General features: G+C 48.5%; 7 protein-coding genes across 7 annotated transcripts; 4 read left to right on the top strand and 3 right to left on the bottom strand.

Annotated features, from left to right (window-relative positions):
- Positions 1 to 4,016: 4,016 nt before the first annotated feature.
- On the bottom strand, positions 4,017 to 5,369 carry ASPWEDRAFT_36636 (uncharacterized protein). Its single transcript, XM_040834505.1, has one exon. It carries the CDS (start codon positions 5,335 to 5,337, stop codon positions 4,438 to 4,440), a length of 900 nt encoding a protein of 299 aa, XP_040692612.1. The 5' UTR covers positions 5,338 to 5,369; the 3' UTR covers positions 4,017 to 4,437.
- A 1,896-nt stretch (positions 5,370 to 7,265) lies between these two features.
- On the top strand, positions 7,266 to 9,540 carry ASPWEDRAFT_36634 (uncharacterized protein). Its single transcript, XM_040834504.1, has 2 exons — positions 7,266 to 8,446; positions 8,503 to 9,540. The coding sequence occupies exons 1-2, from the start codon at positions 7,766 to 7,768 to the stop codon at positions 9,226 to 9,228; spliced, it is 1,407 nt and encodes a 468-aa protein (XP_040692611.1). The 5' UTR covers positions 7,266 to 7,765; the 3' UTR covers positions 9,229 to 9,540.
- Positions 9,541 to 9,724: 184 nt separating this feature from the next.
- ASPWEDRAFT_65851 (uncharacterized protein) lies at positions 9,725 to 10,676 on the top strand (the record flags this gene model as incomplete). Its single annotated transcript, XM_040838821.1, has 1 exon — positions 9,725 to 10,676. The coding sequence occupies exon 1, from the start codon at positions 9,804 to 9,806 to the stop codon at positions 10,674 to 10,676; it is 873 nt and encodes a 290-aa protein (XP_040692610.1). The 5' UTR covers positions 9,725 to 9,803.
- Positions 10,677 to 10,934: 258 nt separating this feature from the next.
- ASPWEDRAFT_104073 (RNA-binding ribosome biosynthesis protein MAK21) lies at positions 10,935 to 14,504 on the bottom strand (the record flags this gene model as incomplete). The annotated part of the gene is made up of 4 exons (XM_040827619.1): positions 10,935 to 11,831; positions 11,904 to 12,447; positions 12,503 to 13,614; positions 13,671 to 14,504. 4 exons carry the CDS (start codon positions 14,502 to 14,504, stop codon positions 10,935 to 10,937), a joined length of 3,387 nt encoding a protein of 1,128 aa, XP_040692609.1.
- Positions 14,505 to 14,802: 298 nt separating this feature from the next.
- Positions 14,803 to 17,008, top strand: ASPWEDRAFT_49036 (putative proline--tRNA ligase AIM10; the record flags this gene model as incomplete). The annotated part of the gene is made up of 7 exons (XM_040837204.1): positions 14,803 to 14,895; positions 14,955 to 15,033; positions 15,090 to 15,133; positions 15,186 to 15,276; positions 15,331 to 15,410; positions 15,463 to 15,592; positions 15,642 to 17,008. 7 exons carry the CDS (start codon positions 14,803 to 14,805, stop codon positions 17,006 to 17,008), a joined length of 1,884 nt encoding a protein of 627 aa, XP_040692608.1.
- Positions 17,009 to 17,410: 402 nt separating this feature from the next.
- ASPWEDRAFT_49035 (prefoldin subunit 5) lies at positions 17,411 to 18,221 on the top strand (the record flags this gene model as incomplete). The annotated part of the gene is made up of 4 exons (XM_040837203.1): positions 17,411 to 17,459; positions 17,564 to 17,850; positions 17,967 to 18,084; positions 18,169 to 18,221. 4 exons carry the CDS (start codon positions 17,411 to 17,413, stop codon positions 18,219 to 18,221), a joined length of 507 nt encoding a protein of 168 aa, XP_040692607.1.
- A 480-nt stretch (positions 18,222 to 18,701) lies between these two features.
- ASPWEDRAFT_180394 (uncharacterized protein) lies at positions 18,702 to 21,746 on the bottom strand (the record flags this gene model as incomplete). Its single annotated transcript, XM_040831842.1, has 9 exons — positions 21,538 to 21,746; positions 21,463 to 21,485; positions 21,028 to 21,360; positions 20,930 to 20,972; positions 20,745 to 20,874; positions 20,464 to 20,691; positions 19,816 to 20,402; positions 19,468 to 19,758; positions 18,702 to 19,410 (listed from the first exon to the last, which is right to left on the bottom strand). The coding sequence occupies exons 1-9, from the start codon at positions 21,540 to 21,542 to the stop codon at positions 18,702 to 18,704; spliced, it is 2,349 nt and encodes a 782-aa protein (XP_040692606.1). The 5' UTR covers positions 21,543 to 21,746.
- Positions 21,747 to 21,804: the final 58 nt, after the last annotated feature.

Here is a 21,804-nt window from a genome sequence, read left to right as displayed (position 1 = left end):
TTGGCCCCTAATTCTGTATGCTGCAGGTGGTCTATATCAGCATCGAGAATTGCTTCGACTAGTCTTCTATTGGACCTTTTCACAGCCAATCCCAGAAGACTTTCACCTTCCGCTGTGTAGACCAGCACAGGATCGTGTTTGAGTAGCTCATCAACACATGCGGTGGCATTCCATCGTGCTGCCAGGTGCAACGGAGTAGACCCGTCTCCTGCTCGAGCATTGATATCTGCTTTTGCCTTGATCAAGAGCCTAAGCACGTTTACATTGTCTGCGCCGGCATGTATAGGTCGCCATTGACTCGAATCGTCTTCCACTGCCTCTCTGTCTGCTCCAGCCTTCAGTAGCATATCCACGATCTCAACATAGCCAAGATATGAGGCGTGAATCAGTGGGGCTCGGCTGTTGAACCCCAAAGTTTTCCTCTCTAGGTCTGGCTCCCCACGAAGTAGTATCTCGACGATGGCTGGTAGGTCCTCTGCCACCGCGGTTCTAAGTAACATGGTCAATTCTTCCTTGTATGTTTCCTGGTGCACACAGCGTTTTCCTTCTTCGACAAGGAGTTTCAAAAGATCCAAACCATCTTGACCACGGGAAAAGGCCCGTTGCAAAGCGTCGTGATATTTGTCATTGTCAATAACACAACCGTTTAGCATAAGATGCCGGAGCATGGCAGCATTGCCGCGGTCAAGCACACTGTCCATGATTTCTTGGAGGATCTCGGCATTGTCAGAATGATGGAGGAAAGCGGCGACTAGTACTGTGAAACAATCAACCTCCTGGTGCGTAATGGCGCGGTCAATATATTCAGATCGTGCTTCCTGAGAGATTCCGAAACCCGACAGCACATCAAGCAAGGACCGTAGGATCTGAGGTTGGCTTGCGACTATGGTTTCAGTCAGCAGTTCATGAAAGACGTCCATATGTGGTGATGGACTGGCTTGGGGTTGGCCGGAGGTATCCGTTGTCTTGTTCCCATCGCCCTCCTTGATGAGGAGTGCTAATCTGCCGAACAAGAAGGCAGCGACATCACTGTTGCCGTACTTGAATGCCTGTGAAATGAATTCGGCCAGATCCTCGAGACTAAAGATGGACTCTGTCCTTTCCAGTATACACTTGACAGTATCCACACTAGGAAAACGGCATGCAAGTTGAAGCAAGGCTCTCATACGGTCGTTATTGCCATTATCCCAGATGTCCTCAGCCAGAATCTGGCTCACTAACTCCCAATACCCGAGGGATACTGCCCTTGACAGAGCCACGGAGAGATCCGGTAAGCTGGTCGAGATTTGCAATGCTTTTGCCACTAGAGTTTGTTGAATTTGTTCATTGGAGGGTCTTAAGGAGGCCAGGAGCGCTCTCTGCACGGATTTTTGATCGGGGGTTGTGTGATCTAAAACAAGTTGAAGCACTCCGTTCTCGCCACTGTACGCCGCAGCAGGGAGAGCAGCAGAGCAGACTTGGTCAAGAATTGAGGGATCAGTGTGCCTCACAGCATACTCAAGAGTTTGACCCAGCCCATGCTCTGCAAGAATGACGATAGGATTGGACATCTGAGCTTCAACGTGCGGAGGCTTGTAGCTCCAGTATGCTTGTGCCCATTTTTTGAGCGTACTTTCATCTCGTAGCAGGGCATTTAGAGGCTTTGATTCAGGGTCGAGATTGTTTCCAGCAAGTTTCGCGTGCCTCGGCCAGTATTGAACGGCGTATGACAGAAAGTCTAGAGGTGACTCTGGGCCTTTTATGTCTTCGTAGCCCGTCCCAATGCGACATTCAAGAAGCTCCCTTCCATGCTCTGACAGGAGATAATTCAAGCAAAGCGATGCAATGTGACCATGCGATACCTCCTGCTGCTGGGGACCTAGATGGAAGTCGGATCCGATGCTGTCCTCTGACAAAATGAATTTCCGGAAGTCTAGCTGGGCCAAGTGGATTTCACTTTGATCAATAGAAAGGATACCAGGCAGAAGAAAGGCAAAACTATTGCAGTCAACCGCGGGGTAGTATTTATGACCGTATGGTGTCTGCGATATTTCCAAATCTGCAAGCTCCTTTAACCTGAAAGGTCGAAATGAAAGAACAAGGAGATCCAGTATCTGTTTTGCGAAATCGCAGTCTCGAGAGCGTGCAACCGCAGAGTGCAAGAGTAGACTGACGAGTGTCTTTGGGGAGAATTCCGCCATCTTCGACTCCAATGTTGACTGGTCTGCGTTCGATATCCAAGTCTCCATCCACGTTACAAGCATTGGATGTAAATGGAGTGGGATATCACAATTCCGAAAGAAACCATTCAGTTGCTTCATCGCTGGGTAGAGCTGCGGATTCTTTACAATCAGATCCAAGGCCCTCTGATCATAGCCCAGTATGTCCGACCCACTGGGTTCTGTTTTGTCCTCAGATACCTCCAATGTGACTTTCCGAAGGTCAATTGCTTGTGCGTGGGGGTAGCTTAACGGCAGAGGAGCAGCCATGCTGTTAATAAATATCACTTTCAGTTTAGACCTCAAGCGGGCTGTTGTCGCTCCTATCTGATGAAGCAGCCATTGGTGAGACACAACCTGATCATCGAGGTTAACCACAATCCACGTCGTCACAGGACAGTTCTCGGACAACAGCAGATCCTCTAGGAAGGTAAACTGCTCCTCCTGACTAGAATAGATGACTTGATCATGAGAGCCAAACATCTCTGGTAGCTTGACACTCTGGCTTTGGATGTCGTGTAAAAGCTCCGCCAGTAAGGTGGAGCAGATGGCTTTGGCACTGTTGTATCTGCAGTCTGAGTGTTTGAATTCAAACGACTGCACTAGACCGCATGCAGGCCATTCCGCAAACCTTGGAACGGTTATCAAATCGCGATATATCATAGCACCGGTGCTCGCTGGATCCCGAGCGTTTTGAATTGCTACGATTGTCGGTCCATTATCCAAGGTTCTGGTGAGAAGTGGTCGGATTTCTGACAGATCAAGACCCGTGGTCCCTGTGGATTGCTTCGTTGATGCCCTTATGCATGATAAGGGGGATGCTGCCAGCGCCCTGGCGTTGAGTTCTGTCTTGATGTTTGCTGAGTCTGAATGTTAGAAGGATAGCCTTTCCGAGGTGGCTTTACAACTCACCCCGAGTCCCATTCAAGATTGGCCTCATCATGTCTCGGATCTCATCATCCATTATTCTGGCTATCTCAGCGTGCGACACGGAGGTGCCCATTTGATGACGACTAACATCCGATGTGATCATCAATTCTGTCTCGCTTGGACAGAAGACCTGTCGAATTCAGTAAAATCACCATGGGGGCACTCCTTGAATGAAGTACATACTGCCTCGCTGATATCTTCACATGTTGAATAAACATTGCTGATCAGTGCCAGAAACTCCAACTTCGTTGTATAAAAATCCTGGTTTATTTCCGATATTGCGGTAGAGAGGCCACTTGCCAATGACCGACAGTTTTGTATTTTGGCCAGGTCAAACAGCCGCAATAAAGAGCCTTGCAGGTCATGACGGCTGTCATATGAATGGGGGCATCCGATAAAGATCTGTTATTTGAGCTGTGAGGCCTCCGTAGCATATAATGACATGGGTTCGTACCAGAAGACTGGTTGACCAGTAGATATCCCGAAACTTGCTATGCCCAAATGCCGCCTGCACAAGTGCCTTGGTCAAGTGAGCCTCTTACCCTGAGGGAACAAGAGCATATACTCACTTCTTTTATAAGAATCCCTCCTATATCATGGCCCACCAAGATAAGCGTTGAATCTTCGTCTTGTTTTAACTTTTGGATCGCTTCAAGTAGTCGCAATGCCTCATCGCGAAGGCCGGCTCGGATGAAGATATTTGCCTGGTCCCCTAGAATGGAGTACTCGTAGGTAGAAACCCGTGCACTGTTATTGGAATACCACTCGATCCATTCGAGATATCCCCAGCCAGCCGAATCCGCGGGCTCCCAGGCTTTTTCCCGATCGCCTCCCAATCCATGGACAAAAACGATGCTGATTGATTAGCGGGATTTTCTGATAGAACGGGTGGATGGCAACTGTACTCGATCCGGTTCTCGGGGTCGGATGGTTCTTTGACCATATGAAGCCCTCCCATGATTCTCGGGTTTCACTGCGAGAATTCCGCAATAACGATAAAAGTGTCTGTCCAGTTCAATCCAAGAGAGATACCTCATATGCGAATGATTTTTCTGGTTGTAAGAAACAAGAACCCTCATCGGTAAAGAAACAACGATTCGATTTCAGGCTGAATGCTACTCCAGAGATCCTGGTTGCATGTTTGTGATGGGTAGACATGTTCATGCATAATATGTGGAGCGGGCACAATCCGTGTGATCTGCCCACATAGTTGCATACAATACAGCCTCGATTTCCTAATTAGGGAACATGCGTGATCTACTTTTCCCCCCTGGTGCACGCTTGCCGCCAGCCTCACTCATGTCCGAAGCTATTTTCCATCCTCGTTTGGGTCTAAATCTTGTCGGAAGATCACCTTGGAGAGCGATTCGAGATCCACCTCTTTCAGGCTGTCCACGTCATATTTGTGAAGCCGATTGGTAGGAGCCTTATTGGGATCATACCAAACATCATCATCCTCCGGATCATTTTCGAACATCGACCCAATCGTGGTGGCAGTGTCCACCTTGGCCTTCAAGGTCACCCTTGCCTTGAAACGCTCCATCGACTTTCTCTTCAACAAGATGACGCCTCGAAGGCTCGACACAACCCCAGTCTTTGTCGTGGGGTTCTCCAGCAGAGTCCACGAGACCGCATCGTCCGGCCCATAGTTGCGAGTCAGGTCAATGGATCCCCGAACCCGCGTGTGATGCACCGTCTCCCGCTCCACGATCCTTTCCAACCTGCAATCGCCCCCAACCTGCGCGCCAGTCACGCCCCCGCCGATATTCAAGCCCGCGCCCTTGACGAGCTGTTCGTTCTGCCTTGTTGGCTCCACACAGAACAGGCCATCGGGGCAGATCTGGACCACTTCTGGGTCGGGACGGCCCATTTCCATTCCTGCAAACTTGATCTTCACCCAGGCCTCCTTGATTCGTCGAGCGATCCCGTTGGGATGGAAGCGGAAATCAAGAACAATCAGCGTGTATAGGTCATTACAATCGGGAGTTAGATAGCCATGCACGACGTCTGCGTGTGTGCACCCGATATGCACCTTTCCTGGTCGGTGGATGATCCGGTCGCGCTGGTACGGGTCGTTGGGGTCATTGCGAATATGAAGGCTAGCCTCGTCGCCGGCGGGGTATATGGGAATATCCCAGTCTAGAGAGTCTTCGACTAGATTGGGGGACTCGCACTCCCCACCGGGACGACCTTTCTGTTCGAATGCCATACTTGATGGAGACGTACTTGTAATGAAAGATCCTTGTAGTAGCGAGAGATTGTCTGTAACGCACCCACACAGAGCGCTGGATTGTCCCCATCTTATAACTTTGGCGACTTATCCATGAGTCACGTCACTTGGTGTCTCTTACAGATGCATAGGGGCGGGAAAGTCGGATTGATCTGATGTGATTCAACATGCAGATGGGCTGCTAATGCAATAATACACATGATCTAGCTGACCGAGGATGCATGTGGCGGCTTCGAAAGAATATAGGAATTGGAGCGATACAGTGTAGGAATTTGCTTGTTGTTTCCCCCCGGGAGGCGTAATCGCCAACCCTCCCTCGACGACACTTACCAACACCCGTACTGTCTGTTCATCAAATCACATTTTTGTCATATCCAACAGTAGCACGCACTATGGAGAGCCTCGATGAGCAGGGACACTGGCACGGCGAGGACCCCTTTCGCGGGGAGTTACCTGACGCCTTGGAATCGGGAGTGGTGGATGATGAAGGGTCAAACTCACTGGTTGAAGAGATTCGCGAGTTGCCCGATGAGGGGTTAGACGATTGGTTTCAAGAGAAACGGGAAAGCTTTATCAAGGAGCTTGATGGCCTGGGAGACACCAGCAGCGACAATGAGCGACTTCAAGTGGTCAACGCATACAGGCCGTTTTTTGATGACACGTTTGATTCTCTGGTAGGACTTTCGACCAAGACCTGGCTTTTGTACTTTGCTTCGAATTCCAAGAGCCAAACTCCAAAGCCTTGGGAGCCCTGGTTAGTGAAGCATTTGTCCAGCGAATTTCCTCATCTTCTGCAAGAGTCCGACCCAGGCCGGTCGGAATGGGCACTTAAAAAGGCCGTCACCAAGAAGCTGGTGTGGTTCGTGGATTCGGTGCTTGAGAGTCAGATTTCAGACGAGGACTTGCAAAAAGCCTTGGGCCCGCCTGAGGGTAGCAATACTCGAACGAGCAATTGCATCCACGCTGCTATCCAGAACAACTTGGTCAAATCAATCACGCTACGGTTGATTGAAAGGGCAAGTGAACCGATTCTCTCAGCCCTCAACGAACAAGACTTGACACCATTACACATCGCTGTTGAATATTCTCGGTGTACACCTGCGCAGGTCCCCATCGTGGATGCTCTTATCAAACATGGCAATTCAGCGTTCGACACTCCGGATTGCAGGTCGGTCTACCAGTATCACTACTACACGAGGGACAACTATTCCAAGTCTCCTCCGGAACAAAAGCCCGGGGTCGGTAGGTTTCTATCACTTCAGAACAAGAAACTAGCACGTCTTATGCCACCCAAATCGACAAAACATGGCGATACCTCGGCCTTTCAAGGGGGAATAGATGAAAAGAAGAGGAGAGAAGACCCGAGTCCCAAGCCATATGACGGCACAGAACCGATAGACAAACGACAACGAGAGTTAAAACAGGAGGCAGAAAGAATGCGAACGCGCGAACCCATTCCGGGCGGCTTGAAGCGAGCACCCACGAACAGAGCAGACATACAGTCGCCTTCCAGGGACCCTCGTGGTGCTGACCGCAAACCACCTTTGGCGAACCAGAGCAGAACGGTATCGGTGCCCGATAACATCAAGTTTCGCGAAAAGGAGGACACGTACGCAAAAGGGGTGGCAGCGCAGCCATCCAAGCCTACTCAGTACCCTGGAAGACCACCTCCACCACCGTGTGCCGATGAGATCGCGGAAAAGTTGAAGCTTTACTATCTTCGTACCACCATTCGTTCGACTGGAAAGCCCAACACCTCTACATACAAGAAGGCAGGGGAGGTTCGCACTTACAACAGCGCAGAGAGGTTTCTGTATGGAGAAAACAACGAGCGTCAGTCCCCTTACTTGGAAAAATGGTAAACATGCTAATCCTCTCTCCTCAGACAAAAAGCTCTGTTTTGATTTCCCCGCAAGGCCGTTGGGCCAAGACGAAAAGATTAATTTCGACAATTTCAGGACAGCGTATCAGCATACCTCTTTTGATCCGGTGCTTTTATATGTCAAGTTCGGCCAGCTCGAGGTCGAGCTCCCGGATCCAGGTCCTCGAGGGGCAAAGTCTCGAACCAGGGCGACTGGGAAAAAAGACCTTCAATACTTGTTAGAATGGCTGGCTGACGAGAAAAAAGTGAAAAAGATCATTAAACTGATCGCAGACGACCGGAAAGATCTCCCACATCGCGATGAGACCATCATAGAATCCTTGCGGAAATTTGATATTGAAATCTTGGACTGGCAAAAGACCGATATTTGCCCTAGTGTCATTCAACAGGCAAGTCGAGAATGGACCAATCTTCATGAAATCCATCTTCAATGGAGTGGGAGCAATACTGCTCTGCGGGCCTGGAGTGAACCCAATGGTTTGCCAGCAATTAAGAGCTTGGATCGGGTCGTTTTGAATGAGGCCAATGTTTGTTCCCAACCCCCGTTTTCCCGCTGATGGGACGCTCATTGAATTCCAGGAGCCTCTAGACACGGACGGCTATGTCAATAGGCGAATCAATGAATTCAAATCCCGTTTGAACGAGAACAGGTCTGATGCGGATAAAGGTCTGCGTCACATCGATGTGCACGTTGAACGTCACCGATCCAACTCTTCCCACTCATCACGGCCTGATCCCTGGTCAGCTGGAAATGGCTCCAGGGGCAAAAATTCCAATACAAGAAACGAGCATCTGTGGTTGGAGACAATGACCAGATTCGTCAATAATATCCAAGAACTGAACCGTGAAGGACATGACCGTTTCGGAGCTGAATTCCCCAGAACGTACGATAGACAAGCAGACGTCCCCAAAGAGCTGACCAAGGACATTACAGTTGCCCTCATTGATGATGGGGTGGACTTCATGTGTACCCCAATCATCCAGAACTTGCTTGATGGAAGGAGCTTTCCGTCTGGGTTTTCAGACAACGACGTCCTTGGCGCCCCAGAACCTCCCTACCATGGATCTACTACTGGACACGGTACCGACATGGCGAAGCATATTGCTCGGCTCTGTCCATGGGTGAAGATCTTTGTTTGCAGACTTGATATGTTAGGTGGTGGGAATAGCGGAAAAATGAACTTCACAGCAAAGAGCGCTGCCGATGTAGGTGTTCTAATAGACCCAGAAATGCGAGTCCCAAGGGTGACAAATTTTTCTAGGCTGTGGAATATGTTGCCAGGCAAGGTTATGATATTATCTCTCTTTCCTGGACTATTGTGAAAGAGGTCAGTAAAAAGGAGAATAGCAATGTCCACGACTTGAACCGACTCACAACTGCCTTGAATGACGCGGCTGGGAGAAACACGCTCATATTCTGCTCTGCTCCCGATGTCGGCGAGACAGACGAGCAGGATAAATGGTATCCTTTCGACTGTAGCAGCGTCCTAAATATGTTCCGAATCGGTGCCGCACACAAAGACGGAACCAAACAAGGGATGGCGGGGAATCGAGTTGACTTCATCCTGCCTGGGGTCGATGTCTTTCTGAAAGAAAGTCACCGATCGATGCCTGGCGCGGACGATCGCCCGAGAACAGGTTCCTCTATAGCGACCGCTTTGGCCGCTGGATTGGCCGCCCTGATGATTCATTGTGTGAAGATGGCAGCTATTCTTAACTTCTTGAACGGCACCTCAAATGGGAGGGTAAATGCCGATACTCTCAAGGCCATCAAACGATTCCATGTTATGAAACAGGCTTTTCAAGGTTCTGAACGTCAAGGCAATCCATCAAACAACGACAAAAAAGTCAGTGTCAAGTCATTTTCGATGCAACCAAGCCATAATGCACCAAGCGACTCGTCATCTGGTTTGAAATGGGATGACATGGAAAAGGTCGCACGGGAACTGGTTTCTTATGGTATGGAGGAAAAAGCATTAAAGGACTGAGATAGTCGGGCCTGCGTTCTGGGAACACCCAATAGACTGTTCTTAGTCCTGGAGCTGAGATTTCTTCTTTCTGTATCCATCCACATGCATGCCTGTTCGGCTTTGATCGAACATTCGCTGAATAGTTGGGAAATATCCAACTCTGATTGTGAATTATTCTTGCAATGACTTGTATATAGTTCCAGGACGCTTGGGAGAAGGGGAGACAGTGCTACTATTACAAACCATAGTGTAGTGGATAGATAGCTATATAAGTCGCATGAGATTGTGATTATATATTCGTTGTAGCTAGAGGTGGAATGCATAATAAACAAGTAATTCATACTGTATAAACTATTTTTTTTTTTCTTTTAATAGCTAAGATTCCTCATGGCTTGCTTGATACTGAGAATTTGTCCCTGTTGTAATAGATAGATCTGTTTTTGGAGTTGGGAAGTAGTAAATAACAGGCAGTGAATGACATATTAATGAAATCTTCCACAACCTCTCCCATCTTCTCTTCTGCCCCTCTTCTTCTTCCTGCATATCCACCTCGCAGATTATCTTCATTTATCCCATTGTCCTCTTGGGATAATATGTCCCTTTTCAGCGAGTCTTCTGGCTTTTCTAGCTCCAACTCATCCCACATATCACCAAACATCTATCGAATCACTCCCCAAGCCACCACGAGGTTTCTCAACATCAATAATGCAGTGGCATTCATCCGGCACATGTTCGATCAATACCCAACTCACCAACAGCATTACATCTGCCTGAGCGATGTGACCGAAACTCAAGCTCAAGATCTCGCAAAAAAACGACAAGACCATTCTCTTCCCTCGATGAGGGTTACTTACTTCCCAGCGGACTCCTCACTCATAATAAAACTTGCTAGCCCTCTTCATGAGAGAACATGCGATCTGTTCCACGAGATCATGATACGCCAATACACCGCGGCTGGAATCACATCGTCTATTCTGATGCCTTCCGGAACAGCAACACGGCAAATGGTCGGTGGTGTCAGCAAACAGCCAGACAAGTCCTGGGTACCCTGGAATACACGCAATGACAACGATTACCCTTCCTTTGTGCTGGAGGTTGGGGACAGTGAGTCCCTGGACCGTTTACGTCTTGATGCGAGGATTTGGTTGGATACCAGCGGTGGCTGCACTCGTCTCGTTCTACTCGTATCCGTTGATAGGGCTAGGAGGACAATCGTGTTCGAAAGATGGCAGAGACTCGAAGATCGCAATCTACAAAACAACCAGCAGACGTTTACAGCACGGCGGGTGCAGAGGGTGACTGTGGACTACGCTCATGGAAACGTGGTGGCAGGCGCGCCACTGTTGCTTCCAATGGAGCTCATGTTCGACTCTCTCCCCATTGTCCCAGCAGACTCGCCTCCAGCCAATACCCTTTTTGCAGTCCCCGCGGCTGAACTCCAGAATTTGGCTGCACTTTTGTTCTGATTATAATTTTTTTTTCTTTTTAGTAATTAGCAGGTTTAGAATAGTCATGTAAAGTATAGATAGAAATACAGCTGTAAACAGCCTTAATAGTGGTTAGGTATTTTGTCAATTTCAAGTTGTAATTCGTAATTTTTAAGGCCATGCAAAATCCCAACCCCAGACCAAATAAGTAATAAAAACAAAGTGACCAAAGATGGGACGGCACTTGCGCATTGGCATATATACTGTGCAGACCATCTCCAAATCCTAATACCCCCCTTACATTCCTTCGTCCTCTCCAGCAAGCAGTGCTGCGTAGTCGTCTGCAGACGCAAAGGTAGGCAGGTGCTTGAGCTTGCGTCGCTTCTTCCGCTCCGAATCGTCCTTCTCTTGAGGAAGTTCCACGCCGCCCTCCATGTCAGATGGCAATTCCTCGTCACTTCCAACGAATGCCTCGTCGTCGGAGACATCCATGTCAAAGTCATCTTCGTCGTCATCGGAAGCTTCCTTCTTCTTGTCTGCCTTGGCCTTGGATTTGGCCTTGGTAGGAGGCTCTTCGGGCTCGAATCCTTCAAACTCGTCATCGGATTCGTCGTTGAAGATAACTTCATCGTCGTCACCTTCATCACCTTCACCAGCTTCATCGTAGTCAGCCTCATCAAACTCAGACTCGAGATCGTCCATGTCAAGATCGTCGTCCTCATCGGCTTCCAGCTCAGGTTTCGAATCAACCATTGCCTTCCAGATCTCCGATTCATTGTCACTTTCACCCTCGGCACCCTCTTCATCCTTTTCGACAGGGTCCTTGTCACCCTTCCTCTTGCGCGACTTGTCCTTGCTGCTTCCGACACGGCTGAAGTATTCGTGGAAGAAGACATCTTCGGCTGCCACATCCTCCGACTTCTGCTTCCAGAATGCCTCGGAGTTAAGCGGAACGTGCTGGGTTGCTCTTCCAGCACCAACCAATCTATCGCTCGTCTCACCACCGGCAAGCGGCTGCATGATGGATGTTCCACGTGTGTTTGCGGAGGCCTTGGGTGTGCGGTAGACGAAGCGGTCAAGGAAGTGTGTCAATGTGTGAATGGTCAAGTCAGGCTTGCCACTCATCGGTTGGTGTTCCAGCAAGTGCTCCGCATTGACCGACACAGATGGGTGGAAGTGTGACAAATAAGGCAGCTATTATGTCATTGTTAGTTCTATGTTCACTAGCCTGGAAAGCAAGCAAGGGGAGAAGAATATAAAACGTACCAATTCCCAAATACATGTCTTGTCAGCGTTGCTGTGCTCGGGGTCTCTCTTGCGGGGGTCATAGCCGTTCGAAGGTTTTTGTGGCTTAGCCTCAGACACCTGAGGTTCTTGCGGCTCATCATCTTCATCAGGAACATCCCGGAAAACTTCTTCTTCGTCTTCCTCATTCTCCTCTGGCTGATCAAACAGAGATTGAAGTCCTGCGAATGTCTTCTCCAACTCTCGGATCATGTAAAAGATACCGCAGATGAACGCCGGCTGGTGCAGTCCAAGGACCTGTACTATACGCTTCACAAAAGCCTTGACTCTTCGCACATTCAAGTCATTCTTAAGTGACTTGTACAATAGGTTGAGATACATGGACTGCTTGGATGATGTAGCAAGTCGAGGGTCGAGAAGGGATTCATACAACGTCCTGTAGAAGCGGTCGGCAGCAACTTGGTGAGATTGGGTTAGTTGTTGGATCAGCATCAGAGCCTGAATGCTGGTGTTGAAGTTTGATGAGTGAGTAATGCGGAATAGGGTATCAAGGTGCTTCGACAAACTGGAGAAACATATTAGCTATCAAGTTCACTCTGGGTTAGAGAAATGATACGTACCGCTCAGTGTCCGAGCTTGTAAATGGATAGGCTCGGTTGACACCTGTCAGGACTCCTGAGACGAGTTTCTCTCGCATTTCTTCATCCGGACTTTGGGCCTTTGGATCCTCCTTCTTGTTCTTGTTACCCTTGTGGTTTCCTTTGCCAAACTTGCCATGCTTTTTGTTGTCTTTGGCAGGCTTCAGCAATGCGACGAACATCGAGAAGTAGATGTCAAGTAGCTGAGCCGCGGTCTTCTCTTCTTTCAGACTTAGTACCGTTTGGTTCAGAGTGATAATGGCGTAGTACTTGGTGTGCTGGCTCTGACCTGGTCGGAAAAGCACTTCTTCAACAGACGAGATGATAGTCGGCTTCATCATAGGGTGTGCTTGTTCAAGCTGCAGGAGCAGGTACGATGCTCGCGACGCAATCTTCTTGCTTGGGTCACCAAGCTTGTTGACTAGCAGGCGAAGAAGGTTTGCTTCCTGCTCTGGCTTTTCCTTGAGCAACTCAAAGACATAACTCACGGCTCTGGACCGGGAGAACTCGATTTCGTCACTGCACCATACTTCCAGAATTTTGAGGACTTCGAAATATTGATCTTTGAGGAAATGCTCAAAGGCCCAGACGATAAGATGGCTCTTCCGGACACCGCCAGGAAGAGAGTCTTTCTCTGTCCATTTGGTGGCGCCTTGGAAAGCAGACACCAGGGACGGCTGGTTTGCAAACGACTTCAGTCTACGGTCACTCGGAAGTAATGTTCCCTGCGCGAACATATCCTTGAGCGACCTCAGAACTTCAACCGCCTGAGCACGACTCCGTTTCTTTCCCAGAGCAATCAGACTCTCCAATGACTTGGTGTTATGCAAAGGTGACTCTTGTACAGCGAGTGTCAATGCGGAGATTTTATCACTAAGCGTACCGGTCGACATAATGGTTGTGTAGAATTTATGCGATGACGAGGCAGACTTCTTCTGTGCCTCCGAATACTTCTTACTGTCGTGATCCAATAGTGATAGAGCATATTGATGCACGCGGTCCACCAAATCACGAGGAAGTCCTTTCGCTTGTTTCTCAGAAGATGGAATTGAAGGGAGGGGAGTCGAATACCAGTCAGACCGCGGAGAAACAGCCTATTGATATTGGGTCAGCTGAATGTTTGTTAATAGCAGATCCAGATACAACTCACAAGGGTCGAGTATTCCTTGGGGATCATGTTCTCAGGGGCCGATGGATCTTTCTTGGCCTTTTCTTTCTCTTTCTTGGATTCCTTCTCGGGTTGGACGAGTGGTGCATCAGGAGCTTCCTCCTCCACATCTGAGATCTCCTGTTCTTGATCCTCATCTTGCTCGCTCTCAACATCCTCATCGCTTTCTTCAGCGTCGTCATTTTCATCCTCCTCCTCCTCCTCCTCCTCCTCTTCTTCTTCACCTTCCTCCTCATCATCTCCTATGTCGTCCGGCACAACTTGACCAGCGGCGGCCAGCATACTGGACAATTCCTTGCGTAGAGAATCATCGCTCGACTTATTTCCTGATTTCTTCGAAGCGTCTGCATCCTCCACCTCAGACTCCGAATCAACGCCCGCAAGTAGATCGAAATCCTCCTGTGTACCACCAAGTGCCAAAATCTCCTGGCGTAGGGCATCGTTCTCGTCGCCACCATCCGATTTCGGTTGCTTGTTCTTCTCATGGTTCTTCGCTTCTTTCGCAATCACATCGCCATTGCGGTCCCGCTTTTTGCCTTTGTTATCGTTATCTTTCTTGGGAGTTGTCTTCGGTCCTGGTTTCGGCGCATTTTCCTTTTCCTTCTTGGGGGTATCATTAGAAGCGGCTTTCGGCTTGTTCTTCGAATTCTGCTTTGAGTTCTGGTCTTTCAATCTCTGTTCAATCTTCTGTCGCAGACCGGCAAATGCACCCTCCTGCAATTGAGGGAGAGCGTCCGCATTTGCATTGGTATCATTCGCAGCAGGTGCATTCTCTCCAGCCGCTCCCGAGGAGCGTCTTCCTTTATTCTTGGCCATGGAGATTGACCTGTTGAAATGCTCCTGTGTAGAACGTGATTTTTCTCTCTTTTTTTCTGCCGTCCAAAAAATTATCACGGCGACTGATAGACGCCGCCGGAGAATAGTTTTGCGAATCCCGATATCTGGGCGCTCGGACCAGCTCGTGAAGTTCTCCGGGCTCCGCGTACTCGGTGCTGTCCAGCTGGAGCTCTTGTGTTTATAATTTTCTCAATGATGAAGTTTTTGTGATTTTTTTCCTATTACTACAAACTCAAATCATATATTAATCATTTATTCCTCTCAAAAATCTTAATTCATGGTTTTGGGGCTTCGCCCGACTTCGGGCCGCGTACATCGAGCATACATTGGAGTGCTTCGGACTCCTCGGGCTCTAAAATGTGGATTTCACGTATGTATAAAAGTTGGAATTGATCCATTTATCCTATGTAAAGATGCTGAGCTTTGCAGACTGACGGTAGAAGTCGGATTTCCAATTTCTGGATCCCGACAGGAGGTATCTCGAAGAAAGCCGTCGAGGGTGAAAAAGGTACATTGCTTTCCAATTGCTATGTTGGATATTGCATTGATTAACATGTCATACAGAGGATGCCAATGACCTCCTGGTCAGAGGTGGTTTCCTTCGACAGGTAATACCCTCCCCTGACATGTTAAGACCAGATTCTGACTATTGCTCTATAGGCTTATTCCGGAGTCTTTCATATGCTGCCGCTTGGCTTGCGCGTACAGGAGAAGCTAGAGCGTCTTATTGACAAGCACATGCGATCAGTTGGTATGCACTGTCCTATCAATCGAACGTCTTCGGAGCTAGGTTGACGGTCTATAGGCGCGTCCAAGGTTTCTCTATCATCTATATCTTCACAAGAGCTTTGGGAGCAGTCAGGTCGATTGAAAGAAGGCTCAGAAGTAAGTGGCCCCAGAAACCTATATGAAAGCTTTTGCTAAATCGCCTATCCAGGTCTTCAAATTTCAAGACCGAAAGGACTCTCGTTTCCTTCTTGCACCTACTCATGAGGAGGAAATTACCACACTGGTAGGAAGTCTCACTAAATCATACAAAGACTTACCTTTGCGGGTTTATCAAATATGTAAGTTGGCAGTTTCCCTAAATAAACCAGTGGCTAACCCTTACTATAGCGAGGAAGTATCGAGATGAGCCACGACCAAGGCAGGGCCTACTTCGTGGGCGTGAATTCATCATGAAAGACCTCTACACTTTTGATTACAGCGTAGAGGAGGCACTGAAGACATATAAATCAGTCAAAAATGCCTACGTGAATCTGTTCGATGAATTGAAGATACCCTACTTAGTTGCTGCCGCAGATTCAGGCAACATGGGCGGAAGCTTGAGTCATGAATTCCACTTCCCCAGCTCGAAGGGTGAAGACTCTGTCATCAGTTGCTCGAGCTGCGAACATATCTACAACGAGGAGCTTGCGGATGGCAACGCCCACAACTTGGGGCCCGAGACTTCGCAGAGCAGCCACAAGCCCGGGTTTGACACTGAAGAAGCGCACAACGAAGGGTCACCGACAATCTCCAACGGTCTTTGGACGGCAATCTCAAAGGATAAAACAACCCTACTAAGGGGCTGGTACCCTAAATTCTCCATGCAAGATGCCTCCAAGGAGCCCGTGGAAAGGGAAGTAAACTCCCATGCGATGAAATCCATAGCTGCAGCAGCAGATATCGATCTAGATCTCAGTGTGGAGAACCCAATAGAGCAGTGGGCTAAACAAGCAAAATCGAATTCAACTCCCTTCCAACGCCCCAAGGTGGTCGACCTGTACGACACCCAAGTGCGAGTGTATAAACGCCCGCCACTAAGCGACTTGCTCGATGAGCTTAATTGCTCACCCGATGATATCGAATACACCCTGCTTGACCGCTTCCCTGGTACTCAAAATGGCCTTAACCTGGTCAAGGTCCATGACGGTGACAGATGCTTTAAATGTGCCGATGGGTCATTAAAAAGCCATACTGCGGTTGAACTCGGCCACACATTCCATCTTGGCACCCGGTATAGCGACGTTCTACAGGCATCAGTTATGGTTGACCGGTCATTACTCGGCAACTCTTCGAAGGACCAAATCGTGCCAATGGAAATGGGCTGCCACGGCATTGGAGTTTCGCGTATGATCACCGCAGTGGCCGACAGACTTGCCGATTCCAAGGGTCTTAACTGGCCGCGCGCGATGGCACCATTTGAGGTCATCGTTGTCCCTGCCAAGGGGCTAGAGGCAGAAGCAGAAAAAATCTACGACTCACTCACATCAGACCAGACCGCCCCCGTCGATGCCATCCTGGATGACCGTGACAAGCAAATGGGCTGGAAGCTCGGAGATGCCGATCTAATCGGATACCCTGTGATTGTGGTTGTTGGGAAAGGATGGAAGAAGCAGCAGACACTGGAAGTCCAATGCCGTCGGTTGGATAACTTGCGAGAAGAAGTACCTTTGGACCAGCTTTCAGCCTTTGTTCGATCTCTGCTGGAGCGAATCTAAGACTCTCTGGAGCTATGAATTCCCCTCATGTACAAAAATTGTACTTTTAGCAAAACCGTGTATATTAATAGTCAATGCCAATACCCCCGACTCAATAAAATGGCCTCAGCATCATACCTAGTGACTGCATAATATATGGTGCGTGGCGATATCCGTACAATGGCAAAAATGGCCGTGCACAAAACCCACCGGCCACTATCTCCACGCCCCCGATCTCTATCAAAAAAACAACCTGCCGAAGAAACAATCCGGTGCAAGTCCAGCCCACCACGGCAGACTCTATTCCATACCTTCACAATCACTGCGGATTGATCCACGAGCCTTTAACAGAGCTCGTAGAGCTTCGTTTTATCTCGATAAAACCCCAATTACACAAATCCCAGGGCGACTATTACCCTCAAAATGGCACCCTCGGACACCCCCGCATCAGGCGGGACAGCCCCAGGCACAGGTAAAGCAAAGCTCAAATGCCCCCAAAACAAGATCCAAGCACCATTCCACTGCTACTGCGAAGAAATAAACTGTAACATGCAAACTAACAAAATGCATCATTAGTCAACATTGCCTCTCTCTCCGTCCCGCAACTCCGCGCCCTCCAAACCCGCCTCACCACCGAGCTCGAGCATTTGACATCCTCGCATGCGAAGCTGCGCGCCGCGCAGTCGAGGTTCCGCGACTGTGTGCGATCAATCAATGAAGGTGTTGTTGGGTCGGAAAAGAAGGGCACGGACGGGAAGGATGATATCTTGGTGCCCCTGACCAGCTCCTTGTACGTTAAGGGCAAGCTTGCGGACCGGGAGAAGGTTCTTGTGGATGTAGGAACGGGATTCTATGTTGAAAAGGTACGTTGGATCTCATTTGCTTGCCTGTGGTGAAATCCTTGCCATGGCGCTAGGGTTGTGATATTGGAGTGGAAAGGACAATAGCTAACCTGCCAATTTCTTTCTTTTCCAAACAGACGACAGCAAAGGCAACGGAATTCTACGATAACAAAGTGAAGGATCTGGACGCTAATCTTGCGGAGTTGGAGAAGATTGTGTCGACCAAGAGCACACAATTGAGAGTCGTTGAGGATGGTAAGTACTATCAGAGTGACGAGCCATCTTTGAGATACCGGCGCATCAAATCCGTTCTATTCATAATCGCTAACCTCAATATAGCCCTGAGACAAAAGGTCCTTAGCGGAGAAGCTACCCCATCAGGTGCTGGATAAAGCTGTTTCGGAACAGAGTTTGGGTGACACAGAATCGCCAATTCTTCAGCAGAAAAGATATTCTAAAAAATGAAAACAGAATTTGAGCCAGCTCATTGCTTGGAAAGAAAAATGCTTTAACAATATGCGCATGTAAGCCTAGATCAACGAGCCTCCATCGTCACGTTAATCATCACGCAAAGAGCCTAATCCTACACCCAAAGGCTTCCATTGAATGTCATTCTTAACCACCACCCCCAAATCCGTATCGGATTAGCAAAACCCAATTTAACCTACCATAGAGATAGAAAGTACGAATAAATTTGGAAATCGACGCGAATGAAAAAAAGAAGAACACGTGAAAAGAGAAAACAATGAGAGCGAAAAAGAGACGAACTTGAGCTTTGCAGGGCCCCACAAAGGGAGAAATTTGATAGACAAAGTCAGTCGCTATTTGTGACAGTTATTTCGTCACATGCATTGAAGTTGGCTTCATTCCGGTTAGAACAAAGTACCCAAGTCAGCATCCAACAGCCCAGCAAGATCCTTGGCGTCAATTGTAGGTGAAGAGCTGTTCGATAAAACTTGGCTATTTAGAGCACCTGGGACAGCCGAAGAAGACCCAGAAGCCTTGTTGGCACTGCCCTGAGGTCTATCTGGGGAAGAAGTCTGCTCCGGACCAAGAAGCTCAGCGACCTGTTTGATCAAGTTAATGAAATCCCAGAAACCCAGGTATTTGTCTTCCGGTCCGGGCTGATTCTTAGGCGGAAAGAATGTGTCCAGGTTGGGATTATAACGCGCGGAATGACCGACTGGCAGATTTGCATGCTCTCCGAGAAGATTATCCCAATTAGGATCGAATACGGACGCACCCCAGGAAGTGGAAGGGTTTGCGGATATGTGACCAGTTATTGTTGCTGGACTTTGCCCCGGGAAGGCCGGGGTACTAGTGCGACTATACTCATCATAGCGGGCAATCTCGAAGATATACTTGGTCCCCTTTAGTCGATATCGAACGGCGGTTTTCTCTATGAACTTAGACACTGGGGCTGAAGCAGGGAAGGTAACCTTCCTTTGAGGCTTTGCAGATAAATCGCCCATGGTGGCAGTACGTTGAAAACCTATGGAGTGCGAGAACGATTTCAATGCTGTATCGATCGAGGATGTTTCATGAAACTCCAGAGACTTGATCTCGACCTGCCAATCACATCTACCAATAATTGAGATTTACTTCATTTTTGGAACAAAGAATGATAAAATGACTTACCTTTCAAAATCGATAACCGCAAGTTGAAGAGGGGACCGTTTGTGAGTGGACTGGCCACTCTTACGAGGTCGAAGCCATCGGCGCTGAGTTATCTCATATTCCTGAGCGCCAGGGCTCTTCGCAAATTCTGCCTCCAGCCGAAGGAGAGCATTGTTGGACCCCAGGAATTCGAAATTCACAGAGTAGGCTGGCTCGGCATGTTCCAGAGAGTGTGAGGTACTTTCGTATGGTTCAAGAAGCTTGGTAGCCTTGAAACATTTAGCGAGCAGCTTATCTTGGCCAATACTCAGTCTGAAATGATGGCGAGGTTAGAACTACCGATAACTTGACTTATGGGGAGATACGTACCCTGGAATCAAGCGGCCCTTTGTTTGTTCATGAAGTAGCATCTCTCTGAACTCTTCAAATCCGTATGACGGTTTGTCATCTGCAGGAAGCCGGTACTCGTCAAGTACAAAAGAGCCAATATTGACACGCATTCGCAGATGCCCACGAACGAAGACAACGCCTCGCAAAGCTTTTTCGATGGCACTGAGCAGACGAGCGTTATTCTTTGATTGTATCAGTGCAAATCTACCACGCCAATTCTCTAGCTGAAAGTCATGCAGGCGATCTCCCTGCAGAAATGCTTTGGCAAAATGTTTGTTTTTCTTAACCACAATCCTCCTCATAGAATTTATCTCGGGAGGTTCGACAACGTAAGCCTTGGATTTGATGTTGCTGTTTGCCATGGTTTCGCTCCACTTTGTTCTAAGGAGATGAGCAATCTGTCGCATCGTTTCATGGCTTTGACCAAGAGCGCAGATATAGTCCGGCAGGTCTTTTGGGACGAATATATGACATCCGAATCTAGCCCGTATGACATCAAGAGCTTCGAGCTGTGTGCCGAGAGATTCAGTCAAGGAGGGTCCGTCTCGGGGCCAAAGAAAGAGTAACTAAGGAAGTGAGAGAAACTCAGCATTCAAAGGTGGAAGTCAAATGTTTCGGGATACTAACCTGCTCCGGGAATGCCGATTGTACTTCTGGTGCTTTCTTAAGCTGCTGTATCATGACCTCACGCCTTTCCTTCAGTTCGATATCTACCTCTTTGTTTGTTGAATGAGCATTGATCTTGGTCCATTCAACCTTCTTCTTGTCGGGGAAGACATTGCACTTGGCAATGAGCCTTTGAATCAGCTCTCTAGCAGCCGTAACCTGCGTCGAGTCGCCCCATAAATAGATAACCTACAATGTTGTCAATAAATAATTCATGCTTTGAAACGGTTGAGATGACATACCTGATCAGTGTAGCCAGGCGGCTTGACGTGGGCACCTGTTTTACGACAAATGTCTTCGAAAGCCTCAAATCGCCCTTGGGTAATCGGGGTCTTTCTTCCCAGAGCTGTTGTCCTTGCCACACCAAAGAATCTGTATAAAATGTGTCAGATTCTATGAGTACTGGCAAAAGCCCGGTGTTACATACTCGTATTTGAATTGGCCAAAAGCCATGGGCAATCTCACAGCACCTTTTAGTTCGAATGGTTAACTTTTGCATCAATACTGAGTTATGGCATTGCTGACCAGTGGGTTGAGCTCCAGATCTCCATTTCGATTTTGCAGGAGAGTCCTTGAAAAGACGGCTTGGGTTGCGTGAGGCTGCAGCCCTAGGCTGAGAGCGCACCGCACCAAAATTTCCACGCGCCCTTATTCCCCGAAAGGTTCCTCTGCCTGTAGGAGCACTTGGAGGCACAGAAGGCTGTTGTGCTGCTTGTCCCTGGGTATTCTTTCTCTGCACAGCTGCTTCGCTTCGAACGGGCCCCCTTTGTGTGGATGCTCGGGTCTGAGTTGTCATCAGACGTGGTGCCGCTCCACGAGCTCTGGAGGTTGCTCGACCATAGCCTGGTAACGCCCATTCTAAGATAGACGTTAGCTGAAAGCTGATTAAGATGGTTTGAATTAAAGGGAGGAAGTGGGAAGATAGTGGGGGTTTGCTAGCAGGTATTGAACTGCTTCTACCTTGGGCACCAGAAGTTTCATGACTGTATAAATGTCAGCAAATGCAGAATTCAATAATCATGCTCTCAGACATACTCCATTCTTGTCAAAATGCAACGCACATTAAATGAAAGGGAAAGAAGGATGTGGGTTAAAGAGACGACGAATTCCCAGGCGATGACACAGGATGAATCTTGAGACCTGTGGATAATACGTCGCCCCAAAAATGGTCGAGGGATGGAAGAGAAGACCAAGAAAAGGAAGGGAACAGAACCTCGAAGAGATATGTTTCTTGAGATCTCCCTGAGAGGTAGTTTGAGAGAAGGAAGAAAAAAAATGTTGGGATGCAGGAGACAAACGCAG

Source organism: Aspergillus wentii (assembly GCF_001890725.1).
Source record: "Aspergillus wentii DTO 134E9 unplaced genomic scaffold ASPWEscaffold_2, whole genome shotgun sequence".
Lineage (NCBI taxonomy): Eukaryota > Fungi > Ascomycota > Eurotiomycetes > Eurotiales > Aspergillaceae > Aspergillus > Aspergillus wentii.
The sequence above is the reverse complement of the archived record's forward strand: the minus strand, read 5'-3'. Positions and strand labels throughout refer to the sequence as shown.